Source organism: Kwoniella pini, chromosome 10 (genome assembly GCF_000512605.2).
Source record: "Kwoniella pini CBS 10737 chromosome 10, complete sequence".
NCBI lineage: Eukaryota > Fungi > Basidiomycota > Tremellomycetes > Tremellales > Cryptococcaceae > Kwoniella > Kwoniella pini.
The window spans coordinates 1249670-1273722 of NC_091725.1; the positions used below are offsets into that span (position 1 = coordinate 1249670).

The window sequence follows — 24053 nt, forward strand, 5'->3', positions numbered from 1 at the left end:
AACGGTGGTGTTGTTTCCCTTTTCTTCTTTGTTTGATCAGAATGAAATTGATATGAATCTCTTTTATTTCTTTATACTATTATTCTAGATGATTATTTTATCTCATCGTACTTCGTATAATGAGTATCATATTAAAAAATTATCTAAAATAAGTGGAGTTTAACTTGACCATACTTGTACATAATCTAATTCAACATTTCGACCACTCTCTAATGATCATCGCTTTCAATGATGAAAGGATCGTAAAATATTTTGACAACAAAGGATATATTCAACAAGTATTTTTCATCGCATTGTGCCACATGGAAGAAGGCCATTGACCGCAACATCGAGAAAACACGGTCAAATGTGTAAGTATATTTATTATGCCTTTACGGTCTTACTCAACTTCATATATACTGCACTGATTTGCTAAAACATGGAGTTTATACCACGCTTCATGGGTTTGAACAAATACTGCATTATCTAGCATCAAGGAACAAGGAACGAATATTGAGGCATGAAACAATCGTTGTATAGCAATCACATCTTACAAGCAAGGAACGAAACAGAGTCAAAAATCAAATCAATCAAAATCCTCTACATATGCCTTCTACCTCTTCCTACAGGTCTCCAATCAATTACTTTGCCACCTGTTCTTTGAGCTGTCCTTAATGGTCTGACCAATGCTCCTAGTTCTTTAGCTCGAGAGACATCTGGATCAGCAGCTGGATTATAGTAATAATGAGGTAATAATGGGTGACCTGATGCGTCCTGAAAAGCAAAGAAGCATAGGTTCAGCGAGAAACAATTAAAAATTGATATGTAAGTATGTATTAAACTTACTTTACCATGTCGCTCAACTTTACCGAACATTTCGTTATTCTCCAATGCATCTCCTACCCATGCGGACCAATTTTTTTCAGATCCGTGCTCTTTTAAACTTGGTTGAGACTACCCAATTATAAAATTCAGAAATTAGTAAACAATATCCATTATTATCAATTTGACAAAAGTCAACACTCACCTCGAGCATATGTTTAACAAGATCTGGTAAGCTCAATTTACTTGATCCTGAAAATACAACTGTTGAAGCTATTATAGCTTGTAGATCCACAGAAGAAGGTACTGGTAAGATCGGTGAACTTGCTCTACTTGATGGTTTGGTTATTACCGCTTCAATTCGTTCAGCTTTTACTTGTTTTTCTTCTTCACCTTCTGGTACTACTTCAGTGGAAATTGACGGTTGTGCAGGTTCTGCCAAGTCTGGAAGAGGTGATAATCTAGATTCAGAAGCTGGTGATAGAGGTGAGGAAGCTCTGGATTGTTTATCTTCTTCTTCGTGCTCAGCACTTGGTTCAGCCGTTGAAATTTCAAGTCGAGGTGCGATTGCTTCCGCTTCAGGTTCAAGTTCCGATAACACTTCATCGTCCATATCAATTGGTAACATGGGTGGACTTGAAGGGGGCATTGAACTTTCCAAATTGGGGAGCATATCGTTTCTTTGACTTATTGGACTGGATGAGAATAGTCTTTCTCGGTCTTCGTCTGCATAGAAGGCAAAAGTTGGAGGAACTCTAATCAAGACTCTTGATCCGAAGAAATCTAATTCAGCAGATTGATGTGGTGTTAAAGCCAAATCGAATTTTTGACCTTGCAATAATCTTACTCCTCTCTTTTTATTAGTGATTTTCACTTTCATACCATTTTGTCCGATTACTATTATTCTAATTATATCTTTTTGATCTGATTCTCGTGCTTTGATCAATTCAATCAAAGCATGTACTCGTGAGGCGTGGGAAGCATCTTTTGACAAGTGAATAACAGTACTTTGGTTTTCTGGGTGAGCTAAAAGAGGAAGGAGATGAGAAGGGATACTGGAAGAGATTGAAGATGAAGATGATTTATTTGAATTGGAATGGGAATGTCGATGACGACCAAATATCAAACTTGTTCCTTCTGTCAATGTTATATCGTGATCGAATGTAATATCAGATTTACTACATGTACGAGCAAATCTAGTAGGTGATGAAGATAACATCATGCGTCGATTCGGTGACGAAGAGAAAGCTACGGTTGATGTAGAAGGTGTCATTGGTTCTCCATGGAGAACTCTTATTGGTACAGCAGTGAATTTCATAGGGAATTGAGCTTCCTCGATATCTGATGATGGATGTGGTGTCATTGGTTCTCGAGCAATTGAAACGCGTGCTCTCTTTGCTGAAGGTGTGGTCATTTTATTTGGAGGTAAACGTTTAAGCGTTTCTAGTGGTCTAGACGTTGGTGTAGTTGAGCGGACTGACATGGAGAAATATTAGCTGTTGGGGAGGTGATGAAAGAAATGATTTTAGACAAGGACGGTCGGTCGAGTTTGCTAAAGAGTAAAAATGTCGAACCTAGATGGACAGCAGGTGGAATAGTAAGTACGTTTGAAAAGTAAAAGAATAAAGACAAGTGAAAAGAGAGACGCGTCTTAATGACGCCTCCTTTGGAGAGTGAACATTAGCTTAATTAATAAACCAAGTCACGTGATATCAGTTAATATCAAAAGAAATCAATCGCCGCCATCGCATGGTGTGGCAAGGGGCACACTGTAATGATTATGTAATGGTGATTGAAAGATCGGTTAGTAACCATGTTTATAAGAATACAGCAGCATTAACTTATAGACCTCTGGAATGTGATGCATCATAATTAGGGTGTGCTTGTCGAATAGACACGCAAGGAACGATCGGATATGCATTCCCTACAGTCAATGTAATGAGATACTTTCGGTATGATCATTTGGTTCAACCACATGCCATCCATCCTCTTTGAGCACTTTCAAAGCCTTGTCTAGCTTTTCAGCAGGTACCAAAATATAATCAGTTGGCCTATACAGGGTAAATCAGTATACTTGTCCTTTCTTCAGACGCTGTGAGCTGACTCACCAAGTCGAAATTGCATATATATTGATTTCAACTTTTCGTAATGGTGTAAGGAATTCATGTAATATACCAGTCAAACCTATGTAAATTGTCAATTGAGTAATTGAGTATCCATTCTGAACCAATGAAGTTCACAATATATATATACAGTATGGACTTACCAATATACAAAGGTCCTCTAATTTTTATTGCTTTCCAAGGTCCAAACCATCTTCCAGCATCACCTGGACCTAATTCAATTAAATTTCTAACTTCTCCTTCTACTATTATACCTTTTTCTTCAGATGGAAAAGCAACTACAATACTAATTCCATCAGGTCCACGAGTAACGCTAAAATATGGATATTTCTCATACATTTCTTGTGTTATTTGAGAAATTATGGAAAGTGGATAAAAGAATGTATAAATTGACCATGGTTGTGGTATTAAATGAAGTGCTGAGATAGTTTTATTTAGTGATGAGTTTGACATCTTGGGTAATTAGTCGAGTCAAGGAGAGGAAGAACAGGTAGTCGAAGTTCGATTTTATCTGTTGGAGCAAAGATGCTGGTGCAAGGAGATGTCAATTGTCTGAAACGTTGGAAGAAGCTTACTTATCCAGCAAGTAAGACCTAGCCATGCCTTGTCTATGCATTTAAACACGATTCGAGTCATAGAATATAAAAAGTATTCTATACTTCAATAAAACAATCGAAGTAAAGCTTAAAGGGTGACGTTATCGATAACAACACATTCATATTGGCGGGTTTAGCCGAGAGAAGTTATGATTCAAAATCCATTCGATCGCATCTCGTAAAGAGGGTCATCTTTCTTTCACGTTCCTACTCATACGCAAGCTATACAAACGAAGCATCTATTACTACCTCAAAGTTAGGCGTAGTCAAGATGAAATTCCCAACAGTCATTATACTAGCTTTGATGTACGTAACGTTCAGCTCGGCTTTTCCAATAGATAATCCTTCATCATTGTCTCAAGAGACGTTCAAAGGAATCTGTCCAAATTTCGATGTAAGATGTGTAAAAGATGGTAATTGGAGAAATCCAATTGGCAAACTTGGATCTAAGCGTGAGTCAGAGAGATTCAAATCAATACAAGTAATAAGAAACAGGAAATCCAACTTTGAAAGATCCTTATCACCGCTTTTCGGGTTGTGAAATTGCTTTTTCAGCTAATACACTCTTCTTTGATTAGCTTTTTGTAGAGAAGGATTAAGATGTAATCAATGTGAAGAATCAAGAAATACTAGAGAATGTAATAGAACTTTTAAAGAATGCGAAGGAGAATGTCAAGCTTATGGACCCATTCCTATCTGAGCTGGAGGATTGCATGACATTGTAAGTTTGATTGATTTTTGAAGAGGTACTAAGTCGACGAATTGATTTCTCCTTGTCCCAGAACCAATCTTACGGAATACTATTGATGACAGATCTCAGCTACTCTATGCCCACAACGCTTTCTCTCTAAGTTTTATCGGATCAAACCGATACTTCACCGTCCACAAATTTCGATTCAGACCAATCGTTAGAATAAACGTATCTCGTCTCTGGACTTATCTCACCCTAAGACACCTCGACAATCCAGTCCTCTACCTCTCCAAAATACTTCGGACCTATGTCGCCATGACATTTCCTGCCGAATCTTTCGAAATAAACATATCAATGCATATATAGGGAGCTCGCATAACTCTGCTGAGATTGTTTTTTCGCCTTCCCACACAATTATCAAGGTTTGATACCTTTCTACCCCTTTTTTCTTTACAACTTTAAACAAACTTCAGTCCTGGCGACCAATTTTTTACATTCACAGTACTCCTCAGTAATCTAATTATCCCCACCAATTAGTAACAAAATGCACACTTCAACCTTAATCACACTTTTACCTTTTCTCGCCTTACCAACAACATACGCTTTACCAGGACATTTTCAACATTCTGAACAAAAAGGTCCATTACCAGCTTTTCTTCGTAGACAAAATTCTGGAGCTTTGAATTTACCTCCTTCATTAAATTCTCCAACTATAACTAATCCAACAATTGATCCGACTTCTATTATTACCGCAAGTGAAGAAATTAGTTTTATACAAACTGCTGAATCAACATTACCATCATTATGGCAAATTAATACTATACCTCAAACTTTACTTGCTCAAAATCAAGCTGGACAAATTAAAGCTACTATCACTTCATCTCCTACTTCAATTATAACTCAAATGTCAACAAATTTTAATTCTATCGATAATGATGGAATGATGAATGCTGCGAATGATACTCCTTCTGCTTTTGAAACTGGAATGACGGCAGTTGAATATCAAGGTGACTCTTTACTTGATTTTACATCTGTATCTATGGAGGCGATTGAAACGGCCCAATCGACCTCGATGGATATCACGGCAGCAGCAGTAGCCATTACCTCGATGGTAAGTGGAATCACTGCTTCAACTACCAGTTCAACAATCGGTCAAAATACAATCACCTCTGCACCTACTTCAACCTTTACTTCGGTGGTAGCGTCAAGTGTAAATGTAGTTATGTACACATCCTCCTCCAATTCAGGATCTAGTTCAATCACTCAAAGTGCAAATGCAAGCGCAAGCGCAAGCATAAGTATGAATGGAAGTAGTGGTATTCAAATTGACAATGTTTCATCTTCTCCTTCTGCTGCATTACCAGAAGAAACAGAATCAAAAGGAAAAAAAATAAGATATAAACATTGTTCAGAAACCAAAGGAACTGTAACTGAAATTAAAATTGAACCATGTGAAGGTGGGAAAGGTACTATTTTAGATCCTTGTCATTTCCAAGCTGGAAAGTGAGTAAGAATTTTCTTTTTTTTTTTCAAAATTTAATACAAAAGACGAATTTCAAAAGAAATCGTAATTTATTGATAAGAGGAGTTTTACTGCTTAATGAAATTTTGAATTGATCATTTAGGAATTATACTATTACTTTATCTTATATTTCTCCAGAAGATTCAATTTCACCTAGAGCAAATCTTGAAGTAAGAGATAAAACTTCTTCTGATGGTTTAACTAAATTTCCTTATCCTGGACAATCATTTGTAAGTTTTTTTTTGTAATTTAAGTTAATCAAAAGAGAAAATATAAATCCACTTTACATTATCACTCTTTTTTTTTTGTTTTCAGACTGATATTAATGAACTTTTTTTTTTTTGAAGGACGCATGTCAATATACTACATGTCCTATTAAAGGTCAAATAAATGAAATTTATAAATATGAATTTACAACTTTAAATAATGTGAGGATCTATACAAACAAAATATTATTTTCGAAGTCATTTATATGTTGTGAAAAATGCTCATAGTTGAAATTTTTTCACAATTAGCGATTTGATCAATTAACTTTTAATATGACAAATGGTTTAGATGGAAATTCAATAATGTGTGCTTATTTCCCTATTACATTGTAAGTTCATTTCCATTATTTCATATTTTTAATTTTTTTTGGGGGCGAATGAAGAGTTGATGTATATAATGATATTACTTAAGTATGCCAAATATGGCTGGTAGAAGTTTAAAAAGAAATTTACCATTTGGAGGTATAGGTTCAAGATGGTAATTCATATGATTGGAATCAATTTCAATCTAATTTTTAATTGTTAGAATGAATCGTAATTTTATAAAAATACGCAAATAATATATGCATGCTATGATGATTCATCCATCTCCCAATATATTCAATGTTCGTTAAATGTCAAGCATGATAAAGTGCAATATACGTAAACTTGGCTTGGCTGCCCTTCATACCTATTCATCACATCAAGACAAAGCTCATTGATTCCTTCCTAACCCACTTATCCTACCTACCCAACCCCAAATACCTCTCAATGTGTATCCCTGATACCTCATCCAAATTCCTACTACAGCTGTAAATGTTGTCGTCGCTAGGGTTACCGAAGCTATCATTCGTACTCTTTGCGCGGGGGACATTGTAGATGATGGACCGCGAGCCAGAGATATGGTTCTACGAATAACACATTTAGCATAATACAATCGGGGGCGATCATCGACATTGATGCTACTTACGGATTCAATGCCACTCTAGTAATTGCTACCCATAGATTAGTCATTGGACCTAATCTCGCGCTAACTGCCATAGGAGCCGAAAGACCAAGTCGACGACAATATGAATCAGGTTGTACTTCATGACGTTGTTGTGCTAAATCCAAATCCGATTTTGTAGCTACAAATATAGCAGGTATGTGATCAAGTGAATATTGTTGCTATTGATCCAAGATATCAGTGATCGCTCAGGTGTATAATCATAAGAAACGTTTGATATGATATTCCAGAAAAGTGAATTACTCACCCGTAAATTCGATATATATGAGAAAGAATTTGTATCACTCGAATCGTGTACGTATATTATCACATCTGCCATATCCAATTTCTTGGAATTGCGCAGGGTTTCCGATTCGTATTTTGAGCCGAATTCCTGGAGCTAAGCATGCAGCAAACCGATAGGATCAACAAATGAGCCGGAAACAATACAAGGCGAATGCTTGTAGCCGGCCTACGAGAGCTATCACTCACCACCAAGTATTTCTCTGCTCCCTCAATTTCAACACTATTGACAACGCTCAAAACCTTTGTTGTAGGCTCATATCCTCCTCCCAAGGCATCATCTCCACCTATGAATCCCTTGTTCACGAAACTTCTAAGTAAACTTGTTTTCCCACTTCCCGTTGCTCCCAGAACATAACATAGAAACGCGGAGCGAGTGACTTTCCTAGCGCGGCGATCTTGTTTACGTGGTCGTGTGATATGTAATGCTGTGGGTGTAGGTAGATCTGTAGCGGGTGAAGAAGAATAACCTAAATATGCTAAATAATTCAAAGTCGTCCTATGATCCAATAAAGTCGTCATGGACCATTGTGCTAACCATCCCTGTAATGTCACTCTACCCATATCATCTGTTATTGTGGTATCAGGGAATCCAGTTGAAAGCCATGGATTACCGGGGGAGGTACTAAACAAATCATCTAACTCAGATTGTGATAAAGCTCCATCTTGATCTTTATCATAAGCTTCGAATATGTCCGTCAAAAATTGATTGCCCAGTGGAGATAACTCGACGGAACAATCGTATGGTACGTCAAACCTGGATTCAGTCAGCTTCCATCTTTCAAATCAAACGACTCTCGATCTCACCTTGGCGTCAAGAAGTCTTCCCTCAAATCCAATCCCTCTCCATAGCCAAACTTCCGCAATACAGTCCACGTAGTCTCCATCCTTCCCTGCTGAATAAATATTGTATGTAGATATAAAAAGCCTAATTCCGTTATACCTTCGCCTGGGGGCGATATAGCAGGAGGTGGTGAATGACCTAGTCGGCCGTATGATGAATCGCGTGGCAATGGTGTTGAAGGGACAGAATATGTAGGGACAGGTAAGACTGCTGAAGGGTCATACGAACGGACCAAGTCGAGGATACCTTCAAGCTCTTGATATTGTAGTGGCGTCGAGAAGCATTTTTGCTGGGGATTTCCGTCAGCACACCGCGTAACAGGCAAGACACAGTGAACCCACTTGAAATTGATTCAACTCTACTGCATTCAACAGTCCATCTTTGTCTACATCTGATATCTTGAATATACGTTTTAACGCTTCCAGGCATTTAGGTTTTAGTGTCTGAACTCATCATATCAGCAAGATCGTCTGATTATGCAGTTGAGACTCCACTCACATGTTCCCTTGAGTCGTATAGAGGTGCTGTAGGATGTAATACAGCTTTTTGGGCGAAGTAGAACACTTCTGAAACGTTAAGAGGTAATAATGCTGAGCACTCGACTACAGTCTCCACTTCCTATTACCGCAAGACTCATTAGCACGCTGGAATTCAGATAAGAAGTCTACGTTGGCCAGCTCACCTTGAACTCTCGCATTATAGGTGCTATCTCATCTTCCAGCCCCTGATTGGTCACTTGTCCACCACGTAGATCTATCTTGTTTCCCACCAGTATGACCGGTATCTTGTCAAACCAGTCAGCTCGGAGTATCGCCTGAAAGGATGCAGTCACAGCTCAACTTACATTCACACCTTCTCTTCTGAAAAGAGGTAACCAGTATTCTGCTACTCTATCAAAACTACTAGGTTCTGATATACTATATACCAAACAAATCACATGGGCTCTTGTGAGTTGAGATAATAAGTGTGCTCGGGATCGTGGATTTGCTATTTATCGAATTTGAGAATTCGAAATTAGCTTGATCGTTTTAGCGACGAGGGTGTGATTGACTTACATGATGTATCTACTATGGAAGTGGTCACGTTTTCAGGAGTCACTTCTGGCGGTATTGTTACTTCCGGTACAACATGTTGAACCTTTATAACACATATTTAACTCTCATCGACGGATCTGAATGTTCAGCCAATGAAGAAACTCACATTATTAACGAAAGATTCTTTTATCAGTGAAGTTATTATTGATGATTTTCCAACTCCGTCTGAGATCACACATACGCATGTAAGTGACTGGACTTCGCCTGTTCTTCCACTCTGTCAATGAGTATTCACTCACCATCACCAACCAATACTATCCTCACCAAATCACGTCGGGGCATTCCGGGTTTTTCAGCTGAGGATGAAAATGTTAATGCGGTATTGGGTTGAATAAAAGGCTGATTGTTGTATTTGAAGGACTAAAGGTATACTCGTTGCCTTATAGCTCGTCTCCAGATGTCCGTGTATTACTTGTATGAATGCTATGTATCCTTGCGCTAATGATGATATGAAAGTGTTTTCAATGATGTTGAGTGATGAGTGATTTTGAGTGAGTGAGCCGAACTTTTACGCGGCTCACACCGAATATTATTATTAGACTACTGCCAAAACAAACAATTTGATCCCGTCATCCTAACCATATAAAGGGTGGCAACAACTGTCATATCATATAAGCTTCACTCGTTGTAACTACATCAATGATCATATAGCACGACCAACATGACCTCAAGTGCAAGACCGCAATCAGTCAGAGGGTTGTACAGTGAGTGGATTAATAATCTCCCCAGATTGAGTCTGGCTCACCCACACGCCCATAGCCCCTCCAGCAGAAGAATGGGTATTTTTACCTCCCAGCGTCTCACCACCTTCAACTTCTTCTCCTTCAGCTTCAGCAGCTCCTACTCATCTACCTTCTTCATTCAATCCGAATGTTGAAGATGAAGAAAATCTAGCATTACCAATGATGGGTAGACCATTCAATCTGTTCCTGTCGGAATACCTGACCACGGCTATGGGTATGCCTTTCGAAGTCGGAAAAACACTTTTACAAGTTGAATATCGACCTAGGAGGAAATTTGTCAAAGAGGATGAGCTAGATATACAAAGTATTGAAGAGAAAGAACGCTTTGAATTGCAAGATGATCAGGTGAGTTAATTATCAATGAATAATCACTTTGATTAACTTCTCATTGGAGGGTATTGCATTTCAAGGCCAAGGAATATATTGACATTTGCCCTCTGATTACAGATAAGTAATCCTGAAGAAGCAGATATGTACTTTTCAGATCGACTAGCACAACCTGCTGCACCACTCCTACCACCCCCAGAACTTATAGCTGAGACTGACGCTTCGGGTTATCTACCGGATCGTGAGTATAATTAAACTGTTTTATGTCCCTTATCATTTGCGTTCGAACGCGATATGTTTGCTGATTCATGTCCACCGTATAGTCCACCCCTCGTATCTACTAAATGATGATCCCGAAGTATCAAGAGGTAATGGAGTATGGGGTATGATTAGAAGAATTCGTTATACACCTTCTGAAGGTTTACCAGGTCTTTGGAAATCTCAAATACTTTCAACAATTCATTCTTTTTTATCTAATCTACTTCAACCTACTATTCATTCATGTTTATTAATTTTAATACCAAATTTAGAACCTGGAATAGGATTAGATATTTCTTTATCAGCTTTACCAAATCCAGGTATACCATTAACTCTTCAAGTTAGTTCTCATTTAATTAGTCATTTAATCTTATCTCCATTAGAAATTATAAAAACTCGATTAATAATTTCACCTTCAAATCATTCATCAAATTTAAATAGTATCAGTATTTTCAAACAATTGATTGAAAAAGAAGGTGGTTTCTTTAATTTGTATTTTCATTCAAATTTATTAATTCCTTCAATATTAGAACATACTCTAAGACCACTTTTAACTTTATCAATTCCATTATTAATTGAAAGACAATTTAATATTTCACCTGATATTTCTCCAATAACTTATAGTTTAATGGATTTATCTTTAGGTTTATCAAGTTTATTAATTTTATTACCTATTGAAACTGTTAGAAAAAGATTACAATTACAAAATAGGGGAATTTTGACGAATGGAGAAAAACAAAAATCAATTGTTAAATTGAGAGAAAAGAATTATATAGGTGTTGTAGAAGCTATTTGGAGAATTGTTAATGAAGAAACTGGAATAAGAAGGAAGAGGAAAATGACTGAACGTGACGAAGGAGGTTGGTTTAGTGGAGTGAGGCAATTATATAGAGGGGTAAGTTAATTGATTTTACATTTTCATAAGATGTATCAATTTGGTAATCAACCCGAGGAATGAGCATTTTGGCTGATAAATTCTATTTGATTAATCTAGTTCGGTATGGCGGCTACTGCACATGTAACTGTATTCGGATTAGGTCTTGTAAGTCAAGTATTGAGTGGAAATGATGGTGGAGGATGGAAAGAGATTTAGCCTATATACGGAGACATAAGATGTATTGTATAATATATAATCACAGGTGAAAATATGCAATTAAACCCATCATCAAATTCACAAAAATCAAAAGTCTACAGCTCCGCATAAATCATTATTCCAATTTTTCTTCAAATGTATGACTAATTCACATAGAATGCTTGTCAAATTGTTCATCAATTAATCAAAGTAATTAGCACAGTTTACTAGAAGAATACATATTTACAAATGGTATAATCAATTTTCCGTACAATCATTAAATATGATACTGATCAAGGAGTGCTCGTGTATAAAACTGTAAATATACCAATATACAAATGCGAATCATACATAATTCTTCTTGACTTATCATTCCCTTTCCTACTCAATCCAATCTACCCAAATCCTTTTCCATCTAAATCATTCCTAATATTTATCTTTCATTCATTATTCCGTTAATTTCACTTAAACTCTTAGAAAGTATATCTACACATTCATCAAATCGTTTAGAATTATCCACTTGTATAGAAATATTTAAATCAAGTGAAATTGATTGACGTCGTAGTCGTTGTATTGAAGAATATTCATGAGAAATAATATAATCCGATTCAAAATTTGATAAATTATTTGAATTTGTTATAGCTATTTTCCTAAATTCTTCTAATTGATTTGAATTTGATGAATTTGAAATACCAGGAGAAATAGGATAAATGTATGAATTATTTAAATTATATGATGAAGGTATTTTAATATCATTTATTATATTACTTTGAATTTCAGAATTTGGAGATATCCAATATTCAGTTGATTTCGCAGTTGATTTATCATTATCATCATTTAAAGGTATTTTATATTCATCTTTATATCGAAGGAATTTATGATTAGGAGGTATATATTGATTATCATTTGAATTAATAAAATTTTGATTCAAAGGATGATAAGGATAAGTTTGATTTGGAGTATAAGTCGAATGAGGTCGATAAGTTTGAAAAGGTATATATCTGTTTTGACTATTATGAACTTTAGGGAATATTTCTGGAACTTCTTTTGATTTAGTGGTTTCTATTGTTAAATTATTACATGATGGATTTCCGTTATTTATGAAATATAAATTTGAATTTAAATTTAATTCTTCGTCTTTAACTGATGAGTAAGGTTCATAAGAATTAAAATATTTATCATGTTCTTTCTTCTTATTATATTTATCATTTAACATTGATCCTTCTTTCTTTTGACAATAATCTGACAAATTATTTTCAGTATTAAATTTCATATATTCATAATCCGATAATAAATCATTATTCAAACCCTCATTCTCATTTCCTAACCCTTTTTCTCGTTGAAAATGTTCAGGCAAATCACCCATCAATTCAACAGTTCTTTCTCGACGAGAAGGTTGACTCATTTCTTCTGAAGTCAAACTATATTTCATATTATCCTCATTTCCATCTAATTCGTATACATTCTCAGAATTAGAATTAAAAATAGAATCATTTCGACAAGTTTGTACTTGTTTTTTTTGTTTTTGTTGTTTTTGATTACTTTCTCCATCAAGTTCGAATATCATTTTATGTAAAGGTACATTTGATTCTAATTCATATATCTCATCTTCAATTGAGATAGGTAATTCCATTCCTTCTTCATTTGAATTATGATATTTATGACGTTTTGGCAATCTACCGAAATTTCGAAACATCTTAATAAGTTGAGTTATTGTTATTAGAGAGAAGTGAAAATTTATCGATCGTAAGAAGTAAATTTAGGCTATAATTATACTGAAAAGTTCAATTGTCCGTCTGTAAAGTGGTTGATATATTTGTATTATATGTGAGATAAAGTGTATCATGGATAAAAGAAAACTCGCCACTAATAACAAAGACTTTATATACAATAAACATCAACAACCAAGATAAAAATATCAAACAATGTCATACGAACTAAGACTGTATCGCATCTCAAACGCCGCAACACCGCTCGAATTTGCTGAGAATAGATCATATATCAAAGGACATGTAATTCCTGCCTTCGTTATCGTCATAGCTTTTGAAATAAAGTCAAAGGAGATTGTTTCGTCATATCTAGATAAGAAGTCCATTCTTCACTTATTCATCGCCGCCCGCCAGAACGATCTAATGTACTAATAGGATCAGATATGATGCCACTCTCGATTTTTCTTTTTGTTATCGTCTGACCTGTGATCCATGTATAGATATCTTTCATATACAGATCAAGTTTTTACCACTAAGGGAACACACACGTAATTTTCCTAGAATGAGCTAGTATGTATATTCCACCATAGGGTCTGGAACTCGACAAATCACCATGGCCTCGATCAAGCTCTCTTCTTCCCCCAACAAGTCCAAAGATGCCATGAAATCTTATAATTCATTTCTAATTCTTGTAAAAATTTCACTTTGATTCGATCATAATCATTTGGAGATATTCCAGCAGCATCAATAATTAGTAATCTTGACGTATCTGGGAATTGACGAACATCACGAATCATAACTGTTCCAACATTACGTTGTTTTTGTTCTTCGTAATTTGGTTATTACCGTAATCAGTTCGTATCCATCATACTGTATAGTAATGTAGACTCACCTTTTGACCAGGGTGTAAGTGGCCAATTTACTCTATTGACATTAATTTCGTTGAATACCCCACTTTCTGTGAAATACCTGTATAATTTTGTGGCAAGATGCGGATCTGTACCTCGAGTTTTCATTGCTCTATTTTACACACATCTCAATCAATGCGTTGAAATATAGCAAGACGATAATTATCACCGAGGTCTCACTTCTGTAATCCCCGTTCCCATGTTTTCCATCCTTTCATGTCCTTGTTCACGCTCCCGTTGTCCAAAATGAGATCTATATCAGGCTCAGTAGCTACATACATCCCTCCGGGCTTGATGACTCTAGCTATATCTTGGAGTATAGAAGGATAATCACGCAACTAGTACAGATATATCGAGTCAATGATTCAGGCATCATCAGTCGATAGAGCAACCTTACTCACTCCCATGACGAGTAATCTTCCTGTGACCAGATCAAACATCCCATCGGGATAGGATAATCCATTTGTGATATCGTCAATCATGAAAGAACAATTATTAGGTAAATTATCTGGTTGTATCGGTACCAAGTCAACCTGTCATCGAATCCCTCAAATTAGCTCAAATTGATCAAAATCTGAATGTTAAGCAGTAAGAAAATATGAAAGAACCTACACCGATGAATTCAGCTTCTGGAAATTCCCTTGACATTTCCAAACACCAAGTTCCAGTTCCACAACCCAAATCCAGAACCCTCATGTCTTTACCTAAAGCTGAGTTTCTACGTAGGTGTTCACCCACATGTGCTAGATAATTGCCTCCGAAAAGCTGTATGATGAATACCATACAGAATACCATACATCAGTGACTTTGGGAGGGAAGGGAAAAAGCGGAAGAAAAGTTGACTGACCAGTCTCATGGCATGATGCTGTATATCTAATCTCTGAAACGCACCCATTAGCCCCTGCAGTACTCATGGTAGAAAGAAGGGATATTATGTAAGTTTTGCTTACTTGTATTTCTTCATTATCTAGTTGGCCAGAAAAAGCTTTAATCTGATGACTCTTTGTTTTATTCTAAGGTGATTTTGACTTACCCGCAGGCAAACCATAATCATCTACGGTAGGTGTATAAGCCTTGTCGATTCAAAACCTTGTTTTTTGTTCAAGTAGACAAATCGCCACTTACCCTGAGTCGCATTATACAATCTTCCTTCATCTTCTCTGAATCTATGATCATACTTTAAGGTCAGCAATGATGTTAAAATCCAAGGGAGAGAACGGTCATACATTGCATTTTGCATACTCGATGTGAAAGTAAACGTTGATCCCGTTGGACTTGGAAGTCCTCCTCCGGTGCTCGATGCGAAACCGTTCATTCCTAAAGGATGAGGAAGATATTGTGAATCCGGAGTAAGTGGCGGTGAAGTAGATACGTTACTTGATGAAATAGATGGAGAGGTAATTTCAGATTTGTAATTTCCACTTTGAGAATTCTGAGAATCGGCTGATAAGTGATTTTCAATATGTGAATCGATCAGTTCAAGTGGAGATGGTTGTTGAAGAAAAGGTAAATTATCAAACGAAGATGAAGAAGAAGAGGAAGAGAATATCGAATTGTAAGATGAAATTGGTAAAGTAGGTAACCATTTTGGAGGAGGAGAAGCAATACCATTTATACTTATCAAATCTAATTGCTTTTTCTCAACTATAAATTTCATAAAAAGAAGTAAATCAGCATTATTGGAAACAAACAGAAATGAAAACTCTTATATAAATTTCCGATTCTGTTTTTTTTTCCTCCTTGTTCCCAATACGACTTATATGTGTTATACCGTAACACCCCCAAACATGTAATCAAAAATGAAGAAAAGGGTAAAAGGAAAAGAATATTGATCTAATAAGCTCAGACCAAATCAAAAACAAATAAACATACTTTCATTCCCATTTTCTTCAAGATTCAACTGACTCTTGATTACATTATAATCTAACGAATTCGTAGAAGAAGAAGAAGAATTTTCATCAGAACGAATTAAAAGATTCATTCCGTATGATTTGATTCTAGGTTTAGGTTTTGATCTTTCTTCTTCTTCTTTTGTAGGTGATTTATCATTGAATGAATTAGGTCTTTTTGACATTTTTAACTATTGCTATAATAATATGTTTTTTTCGGATTGAAAATGAGGAAATTAAAAGACGAAAAAAAAAGATAAAATAGATAAAAAGATATTGATGGTAACTTATGCAAAGAATTTATATATACATCATTTCCTATAAAAATTGAACGATCACATAGAGTGGGGAAGGCGCAATTCAAAATATAGTCCAGACTTTTATACGATAAGAAGTATCAACATCACCATCACCATTAACATCATCATATTCGAAAGTACTTCGGGTCGGACATCAAATAAAAATACTCAAAGGATGTCAATAAAAAAGCGTCATAGCTCAAATTGATCAAAGTGAATAGGAACCATCAACACACAATGTGATACAAACACTGTGAGTGATGACTTATATTGAGTACGCTATGACCTCTGAAAGTGTATGCGGAAGAATCTCGATGTCGAAGTATCTTAGCTAACTCCTCCTGTTGAACAGAAACGCATGAGTATGAAAAGCAGTCCATTGAGAGCCAAGTAAACAATTTAGGACTGTCCGTATTCATCACTTGATTCGACTAATACCAAATTTATCAATGCGACGATTAATCCATATTGAAAAAAAATTGTCCCTAATACATGATTATAATTTGTTTTTTACTATCTTCAACCCATCACACTACCACTTCTCTGTTTGAATCAATAGTGCTATATTAAAACTTAGAGAACCATCAATCCACCACCTAAAATAGCACCCAAAACAGCTACCCCACCTAACGTAGACCCCTTGACTTCGATGATAGCTCTTAGACCACTCGACGAGGCTCCACTACTTGCTGAAGCACTTGCAGAATTCGTCCTCGTACCAGATGAAGTAGTTTGACTTGCCCCGCTACTTGATACAGCAGAAGGAGTGAATGTTCCGCCCGAAGGTTCGGCTGATAAACATTGTGAGGCGGCGGAGGAAGCGTCTTGTGCCGTATTAGGTCCTGTATCATCTTATACGTCAATACACATCATTCAGGGCGCATAGTGAATTGAAAAGGTGTACTCACGGGTAGGACTCAACGTGGCATTACCAGCAAAATCACAAGAGGAATCTATAGGATTGAATTCATAATAGGCTGACATGGCGTAACTCAATTTGACAGCTGGAGAGCAGTATGACAATTGTCCATAAGTACCGGATGTACCGTTACCACCGATTGGATCGCAATTGGCTGTACCGTTGGTGGACGTATCAAGTAGTGAACAAGCGTAACTGTGGACCAGTCAAGTCAGCCCAAAAGAAAATACACATCAAGAATTGGCGAGAACCCACTTCAAAAGATCTCCGACAATGGTAGGTGAGTTAGCTGTACTGCTTGTGACCAAACAAGCGAGCGCTTTCTGGTTGATACAATCGCATACGCCCTGATTGGGCGTAGGAGGCAGAGTGTTCGAAGCAACGAGAGATGCAGATTCATTAGGACAGTCGTTTTGTCCTGCAGTCACGGAAGACTGAGCAGGCGAGTTGGGTGGTTGAGTGGCATTATACTGTGTTGATAATCGAGTGAAGTCGTCAGATGTCGTGACACTGTAATCGTTTTGGTCAGCGTATGCACAATTCGAGGAGGAAGTGTACATTGATCAACCTACGAGTTACCGTCAGAGGAGAAAGTGACCATTCCGTAGCCTATAGCATTGTATTAGCTTAGGCAAGAATCGCATACCATCAGTGACTCACCATCAGAAGTCGGGAAATAACTGAAAGCGATACCACCGCTGAACACGTCCGTCACTGGCGTGGAGAATAACGCTGCAACCTCAGTCCACAATCTAGGAGGTTGGAATATGCATCTAAGAGTCCGTAACATCAGCTCATAACCAAATCGGCTGCGTATGTGGATCATGAACCTGGACTTACCCATATTCGGACATGTAAGTGGCTACGGGGATATTTTGGAAACCAGAAACGATCGTATTCCATCCGGAAGAATTATAATTGGCATTTCCACACCATTCGTAATTGTTCAAACCTATCGGGATCACTGATCAGACTCTGCACAAGGAAAAGGGCAAGGGTACAGAAGGAACATACCGTAAAGATCGACAGCGATGTCATTCCCACCACAAGTAAGATATTCAGCCAAATCATTTCTGAAATCCGCATCTCCGTCCGTAGCTGAATATCCTACTAAAGCGGAAGATCCAACTGATGTGAGATATGCTTTGATATCTCTTGCCGCAGCTTTGACATACGCTAGAGTTTATAGAGAAATCAGCAATCATGTCAGGATATTGTATACTCCAGATTTCAACGTTCACTCTGATAAGATTCACCGATGAAGGAGAATCGCTACTCACGAGCTGCATTGGTATTGCTAACCTGGTTGACAACCTCGTTACCAATATTGAATGCAAGGACGTTATCGTAATTCCTAAATGTATCTATTGTTGTAATGTATTCATTTAACAAGTTGGTCGACCAAGAAGGGGAAGCTCTATCTATCGATCCGTTAAGGGGCAAAGAAACGTCCAATCTATAGACAAGTAAATCAGCATTTGAGTGCGCATGGGCTTTGATGATGATAAGCAAAACGTGATATAAAAGATCGAAGTTGGAATTACTCACAATACATAAATACCATTATCGCTAAATGTTTTCATACACTCATCATGATTTAAACTACTATTCACAGAATACACTCTAACAGAATTAACACCAAGTTGTTTTAAATAAGGTAAATCTCGTGTACAATTTTGAGGTGATGATAAAGGATCATGAAATGATTCTCTAAATTTTGTATCGTCTTCCATCAGCTCAGAAGTAAGAATGCCAAGAAGAAAAGGTGGCAAGATATCGCCTGTGTATAAATTTCTGAATGAACTTACGGTTCAGGAAAACCACCACTATAAAATATCAACTGATAAGCATGTCTATAATCTACTCGGGTATAATGGGAGGATAACTTACTTGGCTTGATTAGCTTCTGTATTAGCAGCAGCTTCACCTTGAGGTTGATACGCTACACCCTAGTTACCAAATTATTGGCTTACTATCACATATATATAAATGAATAGATATAGCTAAACAGATAACATACCTTGATGTAAAATCTACTTCCACTCTCATCATATAAATACTTTCCAGTCCTTGTGATTTTCGGTAAAGCAGTTGCTAAAGATAGAAAAGGTAAACCCAAGAGGGTTAATGATAATTTCATTTTGTTTTGATCAACCGAATCTTATTGACAAATCGAACGGTATCTTTTGATTGATTTCGGTATATGATTAAATTATTGTCTGCTTTGTGTATTTTCGATAAAGAGAATATATGTCAATGACCAATACGTAGATGAATGATGAATGATGAATGATAACTTAGTATAAATTTCAATGATGATTTTGATTTTAATTTAACTTGTGGCTGTGTTTACACCTTTCCAAGACATACAATAATAACACGCTCGGATCGATCACTTTCCCCGCTTCTACCACGTGACTCCAATGATCATTCCACCTACATATGCTCGAGTGACGTTACATTAGTAAGTGCTATTCTAAGATACAGAGACGTATGCTTCATAGCTCCATTCTGATCTGATGACTATCATGCATCGAAATAGCTGGTGCAGTACATCTAAGCTTGGGTAAGATCGTTCCAGACTATACATGTTATATTCGATAGTAATACAAAATATACCTGAATATTCAACTGTTGTGGTAGGAATATTGCTTCCGTTCTTATCTACTTAGAAGAGACTTCGGGCCATACTTGTTTCACAAAGTCTTCTACATCTTCCCAAAGCGTTTCAGGACCTTCAAGAGCAGCGAAATGACCTCCCTGAAATCATTTCGATATGATCAGCATTCATTTACCAATACTTCAAGTTCAATTCGTAAATGGGAAAATAAAAATGACTAACCGACTTATGCTCTCTCGTCCATACTAAATTATGAGCAGTCTTAACCCAATGAGGAGGTACAGGTGTAATTTCTTTAGGAAAATAACTATATCCAGTTGGTTTATTATTAAATTCTTTTTCTGCAGAATTTTCATCTCTTTTCGATCCAAAACCCTAAAAAAAGAAAAACAAAAAACAATAATGAGCAAAACTTAACATTTAAAGTTTTTAAAAAAAAACTTACATATCTATATGTAAAAATACATGAAGGATAAGTATCAGTAAACCAATAAAGATTTATAAAATTTAAAATGATTTCTAATGAAGGTGATTCATCTGACCATTCTAAAAATTTTTCACCAATCCAACAAAGTAAACTTATTGGATTTGATCCAATTGCTAAACCAACTGTAGAAGTTCTAGTTGCATGTTCAAGATTATATCCATATTTTTGTAATTTATTTAAAAATTCAGGAATTCCAAAAGGTTGTGATTCATTTTCAGGTGTACCTTTTGGTGGTTGTAAAAAAACTCTCATATTTAAATGAATTGCTTTACAAGCTGAATGTGATCTACCAAGTTCATTTGTTATATGACTTCCTACATCTCCACCTTGTGCAATATATCCTTTTTCACTAAATCCAAGTCCTTTCATTAATTGATCATATAAATATCCTACATCTCTTACAGAAAATTCTCTATCAAGAGGTGGTGATGATGAAAACAAGTAGCCTGGTGTAGAAGGGAATATCAAATGGTATCTATAAAAGGGTATGAGTTTTATGACTAAAGTATTCATCGAAGAATAATTGACAACCAATCTTGCGACTGTAAAATTACTCACGGTAATTCTTCAGGTGTATATCTTTCTCTTAAATATTCCATTAATCCTAAAAATTCAATAAAAGCTCCAGGCCATCCATGAGAAAGTATAATTGGAATAGCATCTTTATTTTTACTAAAAAGAGCTGCAAAATGAATTTTATATTCTAATCCATCTTTATTTTTAATTTTAGTTATAAAAGCCGGTTGAGCATTAATACGATTTTCATTTTTTCTCCTAAAATGATTTAAAAATACCCTTTTTTAAGCTACTTATTCGATTTTCATTTTCGAAAAAAAAACGAGAAACAAAAAACAAAAAAAAGGGATTCACCAATCATATTGATTTAACCAATAATCTTTTGTTTCAATTAACCATTTTCTACTTATACCAAAATCTTTTTTTTCAGAATCAATATTTTCATATGTTTCTTTTGGTATTCTTGTTAATTTAATTAAAGTTTTAAGTTCTTCTATATCTTTATCTGGTATTGAAATTTTAAATGATTCAAGTGGAATTGTAGGTTCAAAAGGAGGTTTAGAGTATGACATTTTTTTAAGCGTAAGTTTTGTATTTTTTATTTAATTTCACACTTTGTTAAACCAATTTTAGAAAGGTATCTGCTCCTTTTTACATGAGTATATGTATATGGTACTGACTGATAAATATCAAACCAAATACATTAGTTTACGGGAAAGCCAGTTGAGATGTTTTAGTTAAAATCTCATTAATAAGCGTGACGTCACACTTTGGGTATAGTCAACTACCTTCTTATTAAAATAATGAATAAGCAATTTGAACGAATTAATCATTAGTATAATAACATTTTGACAGATTGTCAGATATTTGATATAACATCTGAAAGTGAATCACGTCTTCATAGGGGTATACACTGACTATTAGAAACATTCATTAAATCGACGTTCATTCAAAGCAGGTAAAAGCTACTAGACCTACTTATAATGGGATATGAATGATAACCACGTGGAAATGACAATCCCTTTTTTCCGAATTTCCGGATGTTACAATTATCGATTTAAGGCACACCGATCGATAGTAACCTCCAACGTCATCAACATAAATAGTCAGAAATAATAACTAAAAAGGAGTAAAACTAAACTTGACTAATTAGTAGTAAGTCGATCGATTCAAGCCCGTATGAAAAATTTAAGATAAAATACGATCTTGATATACTGACGATGAAGTATTCAAATTATTTATGGCTGAAACATTTAATACACCTTGTATGAATATCGATTTATTGTACGATGTATCTATAAGCATTCATATCATTTCTTGATACTTATGATTTCTGAATATCTGATCTGAGATTGTAAATCCAGATAATAAGTCGTTTATCCTCAATAGTAATTTTTAATTGACGACAAAATTGGTAATTCCAATTTGTCAGAACAGGTATATTTCTTATAATATCAAAGAGAGTAGAGACAATTCGAGATTGAATAAACAAGATTAGTCAAAAGAAGAGAAAAAAGATGCCTTCTACTCAACCTAGAGAAATAGTTATTGTAGGAGGAGGATTAATAGGAGTATCAACTGCATATTATTTATCGAAAAATTCAAATTTACATTCAGAAAGTAAAATTACTCTTGTTGAACAAGATAATGTAGGTGCAGGAAATAGTGGATATGCTAGTGGATTACTTGAAAGGACAGAAGATGGTGAGTAATAATATAATTGAATTTCATTATTAAAACGAATAAAATGATTTTTGCCCAAAAAAATAAACCTAAAAAATAAAATAAAACCTAATTATTTAATTTAAATGATCAGAATTATCACAAGAAGGTTTCGATTTACATTATAAATTATCTAAAGATTATAAAGGGGATTTAAAATGGGGATACAAATCTATAGATTTATATGTTAGTCATTTTTCCTAATTACTTTATTTTCAAATACTCATCAGAATTCAAAATGGGATTTTGTATTATAGAAAACAACTTCCCATTCATCATCATCATCATCATCATCATTATCATCGTCAATAATTACATTTCCTTTCCTTCCTTCAACTTCACTCATTCGCACAAAAACTGAAACAGCAATATGTCAACCATTTGATTTAACACGTCATTTATGCGGTTTATTTTTAACTTATCCAGGAGCTTCAATAGTAATTGCAAAAGCAACTTCATGTATATTCGAAGATGAAGTTGAAGTTGAAAATAATGAAAAAGAGGAAAAAGGAATAAGTGACATGATATTGAATCATACTCCATGTATAGAAAAAATCACACAATTCTTTAATGGTACAGATAAAGAAGATAATAAAAACGATAATGATAATGAAAAAGAAGAGAATGAAAAGATTAACAATAATGAAAAAATTAGAAAAAGAAAGATAAAAGGAATAAATGTTAAACAAATAATAAATGGAGTAGAAGAAATAATTCATTTAAAAGCAAATACTTTAATTCTATCACCTGGAAATGATTTAATTAATTTATCAAAAAATTTATTTGGAGAAGAAATTTCATTAAATTTAAAAATAAAAAAAAAAGAATGGGAAAGTATAATTTTAAAACCAAAAGAAAAATTAAATCCTTTAGTAATTAAATTTGATGAAAATAAACAAAATTTAGAAATGATTTTTAGAGATGATGGAAAAGTTATAATGTAAGTTTTAAAATATATTAAAACGTCTCGATATGTATCTAATAATTTTGATTTTTTGGCACAAAGATCAAGACCATTTCAAGAAAATTCATTAAATTCATATATTGAATCAATTTCATCTAAATTTAATTCTTCAAATGGTACTTTAATATTATCAAAAACAAATTGGTCAATTTCTTTTTTATCCGATAATTTTCCTTTGTTTGGTAAATTTGGAGAAGAATTAGATATAGATGGAATATGGTATGGTATTGGGTAAGTTTTCTTTTCTATTTTTAAATATTAATTTTATCTTACTTTGGTATATATATAGGGGAAATACAGTACAATGTCCTGCTATAGGTTCAAGATTAGCTTCAGAAGTTTTATCAGAATAATCAGAATAAATCGAACGGCAGTCTTTCGTTTTCCAATTACGGAGTAAAATTAGACTTTTCCCA

General features: G+C 35.1%; 11 protein-coding genes across 11 annotated transcripts; 4 read left to right on the forward strand and 7 right to left on the reverse strand.

The window, feature by feature from the left end:
* Positions 1 to 579: 579 nt before the first annotated feature.
* Positions 580 to 2284, reverse strand: I206_107269 (uncharacterized protein; the record flags this gene model as incomplete). The annotated part of the gene is made up of 3 exons (XM_019156910.1): positions 580 to 753; positions 826 to 933; positions 1007 to 2284. 3 exons carry the CDS (start codon positions 2282 to 2284, stop codon positions 580 to 582), a joined length of 1560 nt encoding a protein of 519 aa, XP_019009628.1.
* A 447-nt stretch (positions 2285 to 2731) lies between these two features.
* Positions 2732 to 3377, reverse strand: I206_107270 (uncharacterized protein; the record flags this gene model as incomplete). Its single annotated transcript, XM_019156909.1, has 3 exons — positions 2732 to 2852; positions 2910 to 2985; positions 3068 to 3377. 3 exons carry the CDS (start codon positions 3375 to 3377, stop codon positions 2732 to 2734), a joined length of 507 nt encoding a protein of 168 aa, XP_019009627.1.
* Positions 3378 to 3791: 414 nt separating this feature from the next.
* Positions 3792 to 4220, forward strand: I206_107271 (uncharacterized protein; the record flags this gene model as incomplete). Its single annotated transcript, XM_019156908.1, has 2 exons — positions 3792 to 3972; positions 4099 to 4220. 2 exons carry the CDS (start codon positions 3792 to 3794, stop codon positions 4218 to 4220), a joined length of 303 nt encoding a protein of 100 aa, XP_019009626.1.
* Positions 4221 to 4755: 535 nt separating this feature from the next.
* On the forward strand, positions 4756 to 6481 carry I206_107272 (uncharacterized protein; the record flags this gene model as incomplete). The annotated part of the gene is made up of 5 exons (XM_019156907.1): positions 4756 to 5714; positions 5837 to 5963; positions 6081 to 6161; positions 6249 to 6328; positions 6412 to 6481. The coding sequence occupies 5 exons, from the start codon at positions 4756 to 4758 to the stop codon at positions 6479 to 6481; spliced, it is 1317 nt and encodes a 438-aa protein (XP_019009625.1).
* A 212-nt stretch (positions 6482 to 6693) lies between these two features.
* I206_107273 (mitochondrial Rho GTPase 1) lies at positions 6694 to 9486 on the reverse strand (the record flags this gene model as incomplete). Its single annotated transcript, XM_019156906.1, has 13 exons — positions 6694 to 6886; positions 6949 to 7145; positions 7232 to 7363; positions 7456 to 8023; positions 8074 to 8248; positions 8339 to 8399; positions 8452 to 8553; positions 8609 to 8728; positions 8793 to 8894; positions 8955 to 9097; positions 9166 to 9247; positions 9311 to 9369; positions 9444 to 9486. The coding sequence occupies 13 exons, from the start codon at positions 9484 to 9486 to the stop codon at positions 6694 to 6696; spliced, it is 1977 nt and encodes a 658-aa protein (XP_019009624.1).
* Positions 9487 to 9865: 379 nt separating this feature from the next.
* Positions 9866 to 11625, forward strand: I206_107274 (uncharacterized protein; the record flags this gene model as incomplete). The annotated part of the gene is made up of 5 exons (XM_019156905.1): positions 9866 to 9908; positions 9964 to 10292; positions 10395 to 10515; positions 10598 to 11427; positions 11527 to 11625. The coding sequence occupies 5 exons, from the start codon at positions 9866 to 9868 to the stop codon at positions 11623 to 11625; spliced, it is 1422 nt and encodes a 473-aa protein (XP_019009623.1).
* Positions 11626 to 12037: 412 nt separating this feature from the next.
* I206_107275 (uncharacterized protein) lies at positions 12038 to 13300 on the reverse strand (the record flags this gene model as incomplete). The annotated part of the gene is made up of 1 exon (XM_019156904.1): positions 12038 to 13300. The coding sequence occupies one exon, from the start codon at positions 13298 to 13300 to the stop codon at positions 12038 to 12040; it is 1263 nt and encodes a 420-aa protein (XP_019009622.1).
* A 636-nt stretch (positions 13301 to 13936) lies between these two features.
* On the reverse strand, positions 13937 to 16295 carry I206_107276 (uncharacterized protein; the record flags this gene model as incomplete). The annotated part of the gene is made up of 11 exons (XM_070203487.1): positions 13937 to 14139; positions 14206 to 14333; positions 14402 to 14559; positions 14623 to 14754; positions 14834 to 14986; positions 15069 to 15101; positions 15172 to 15188; positions 15255 to 15275; positions 15347 to 15387; positions 15448 to 15865; positions 16094 to 16295. 11 exons carry the CDS (start codon positions 16293 to 16295, stop codon positions 13937 to 13939), a joined length of 1506 nt encoding a protein of 501 aa, XP_070059588.1.
* A 687-nt stretch (positions 16296 to 16982) lies between these two features.
* I206_107277 (uncharacterized protein) lies at positions 16983 to 19468 on the reverse strand (the record flags this gene model as incomplete). Its single annotated transcript, XM_019156902.1, has 12 exons — positions 16983 to 17251; positions 17318 to 17523; positions 17584 to 17838; positions 17901 to 17937; positions 17989 to 18101; positions 18169 to 18280; positions 18343 to 18504; positions 18609 to 18784; positions 18877 to 19038; positions 19137 to 19154; positions 19219 to 19277; positions 19349 to 19468. The coding sequence occupies 12 exons, from the start codon at positions 19466 to 19468 to the stop codon at positions 16983 to 16985; spliced, it is 1689 nt and encodes a 562-aa protein (XP_019009620.1).
* A 524-nt stretch (positions 19469 to 19992) lies between these two features.
* On the reverse strand, positions 19993 to 21523 carry I206_107278 (uncharacterized protein; the record flags this gene model as incomplete). Its single annotated transcript, XM_019156901.1, has 5 exons — positions 19993 to 20088; positions 20171 to 20323; positions 20394 to 20910; positions 20994 to 21209; positions 21306 to 21523. The coding sequence occupies 5 exons, from the start codon at positions 21521 to 21523 to the stop codon at positions 19993 to 19995; spliced, it is 1200 nt and encodes a 399-aa protein (XP_019009619.1).
* Positions 21524 to 22468: 945 nt separating this feature from the next.
* Positions 22469 to 23990, forward strand: I206_107279 (uncharacterized protein; the record flags this gene model as incomplete). Its single annotated transcript, XM_019156900.1, has 5 exons — positions 22469 to 22655; positions 22768 to 22859; positions 22931 to 23613; positions 23680 to 23868; positions 23927 to 23990. 5 exons carry the CDS (start codon positions 22469 to 22471, stop codon positions 23988 to 23990), a joined length of 1215 nt encoding a protein of 404 aa, XP_019009618.1.
* Positions 23991 to 24053: the final 63 nt, after the last annotated feature.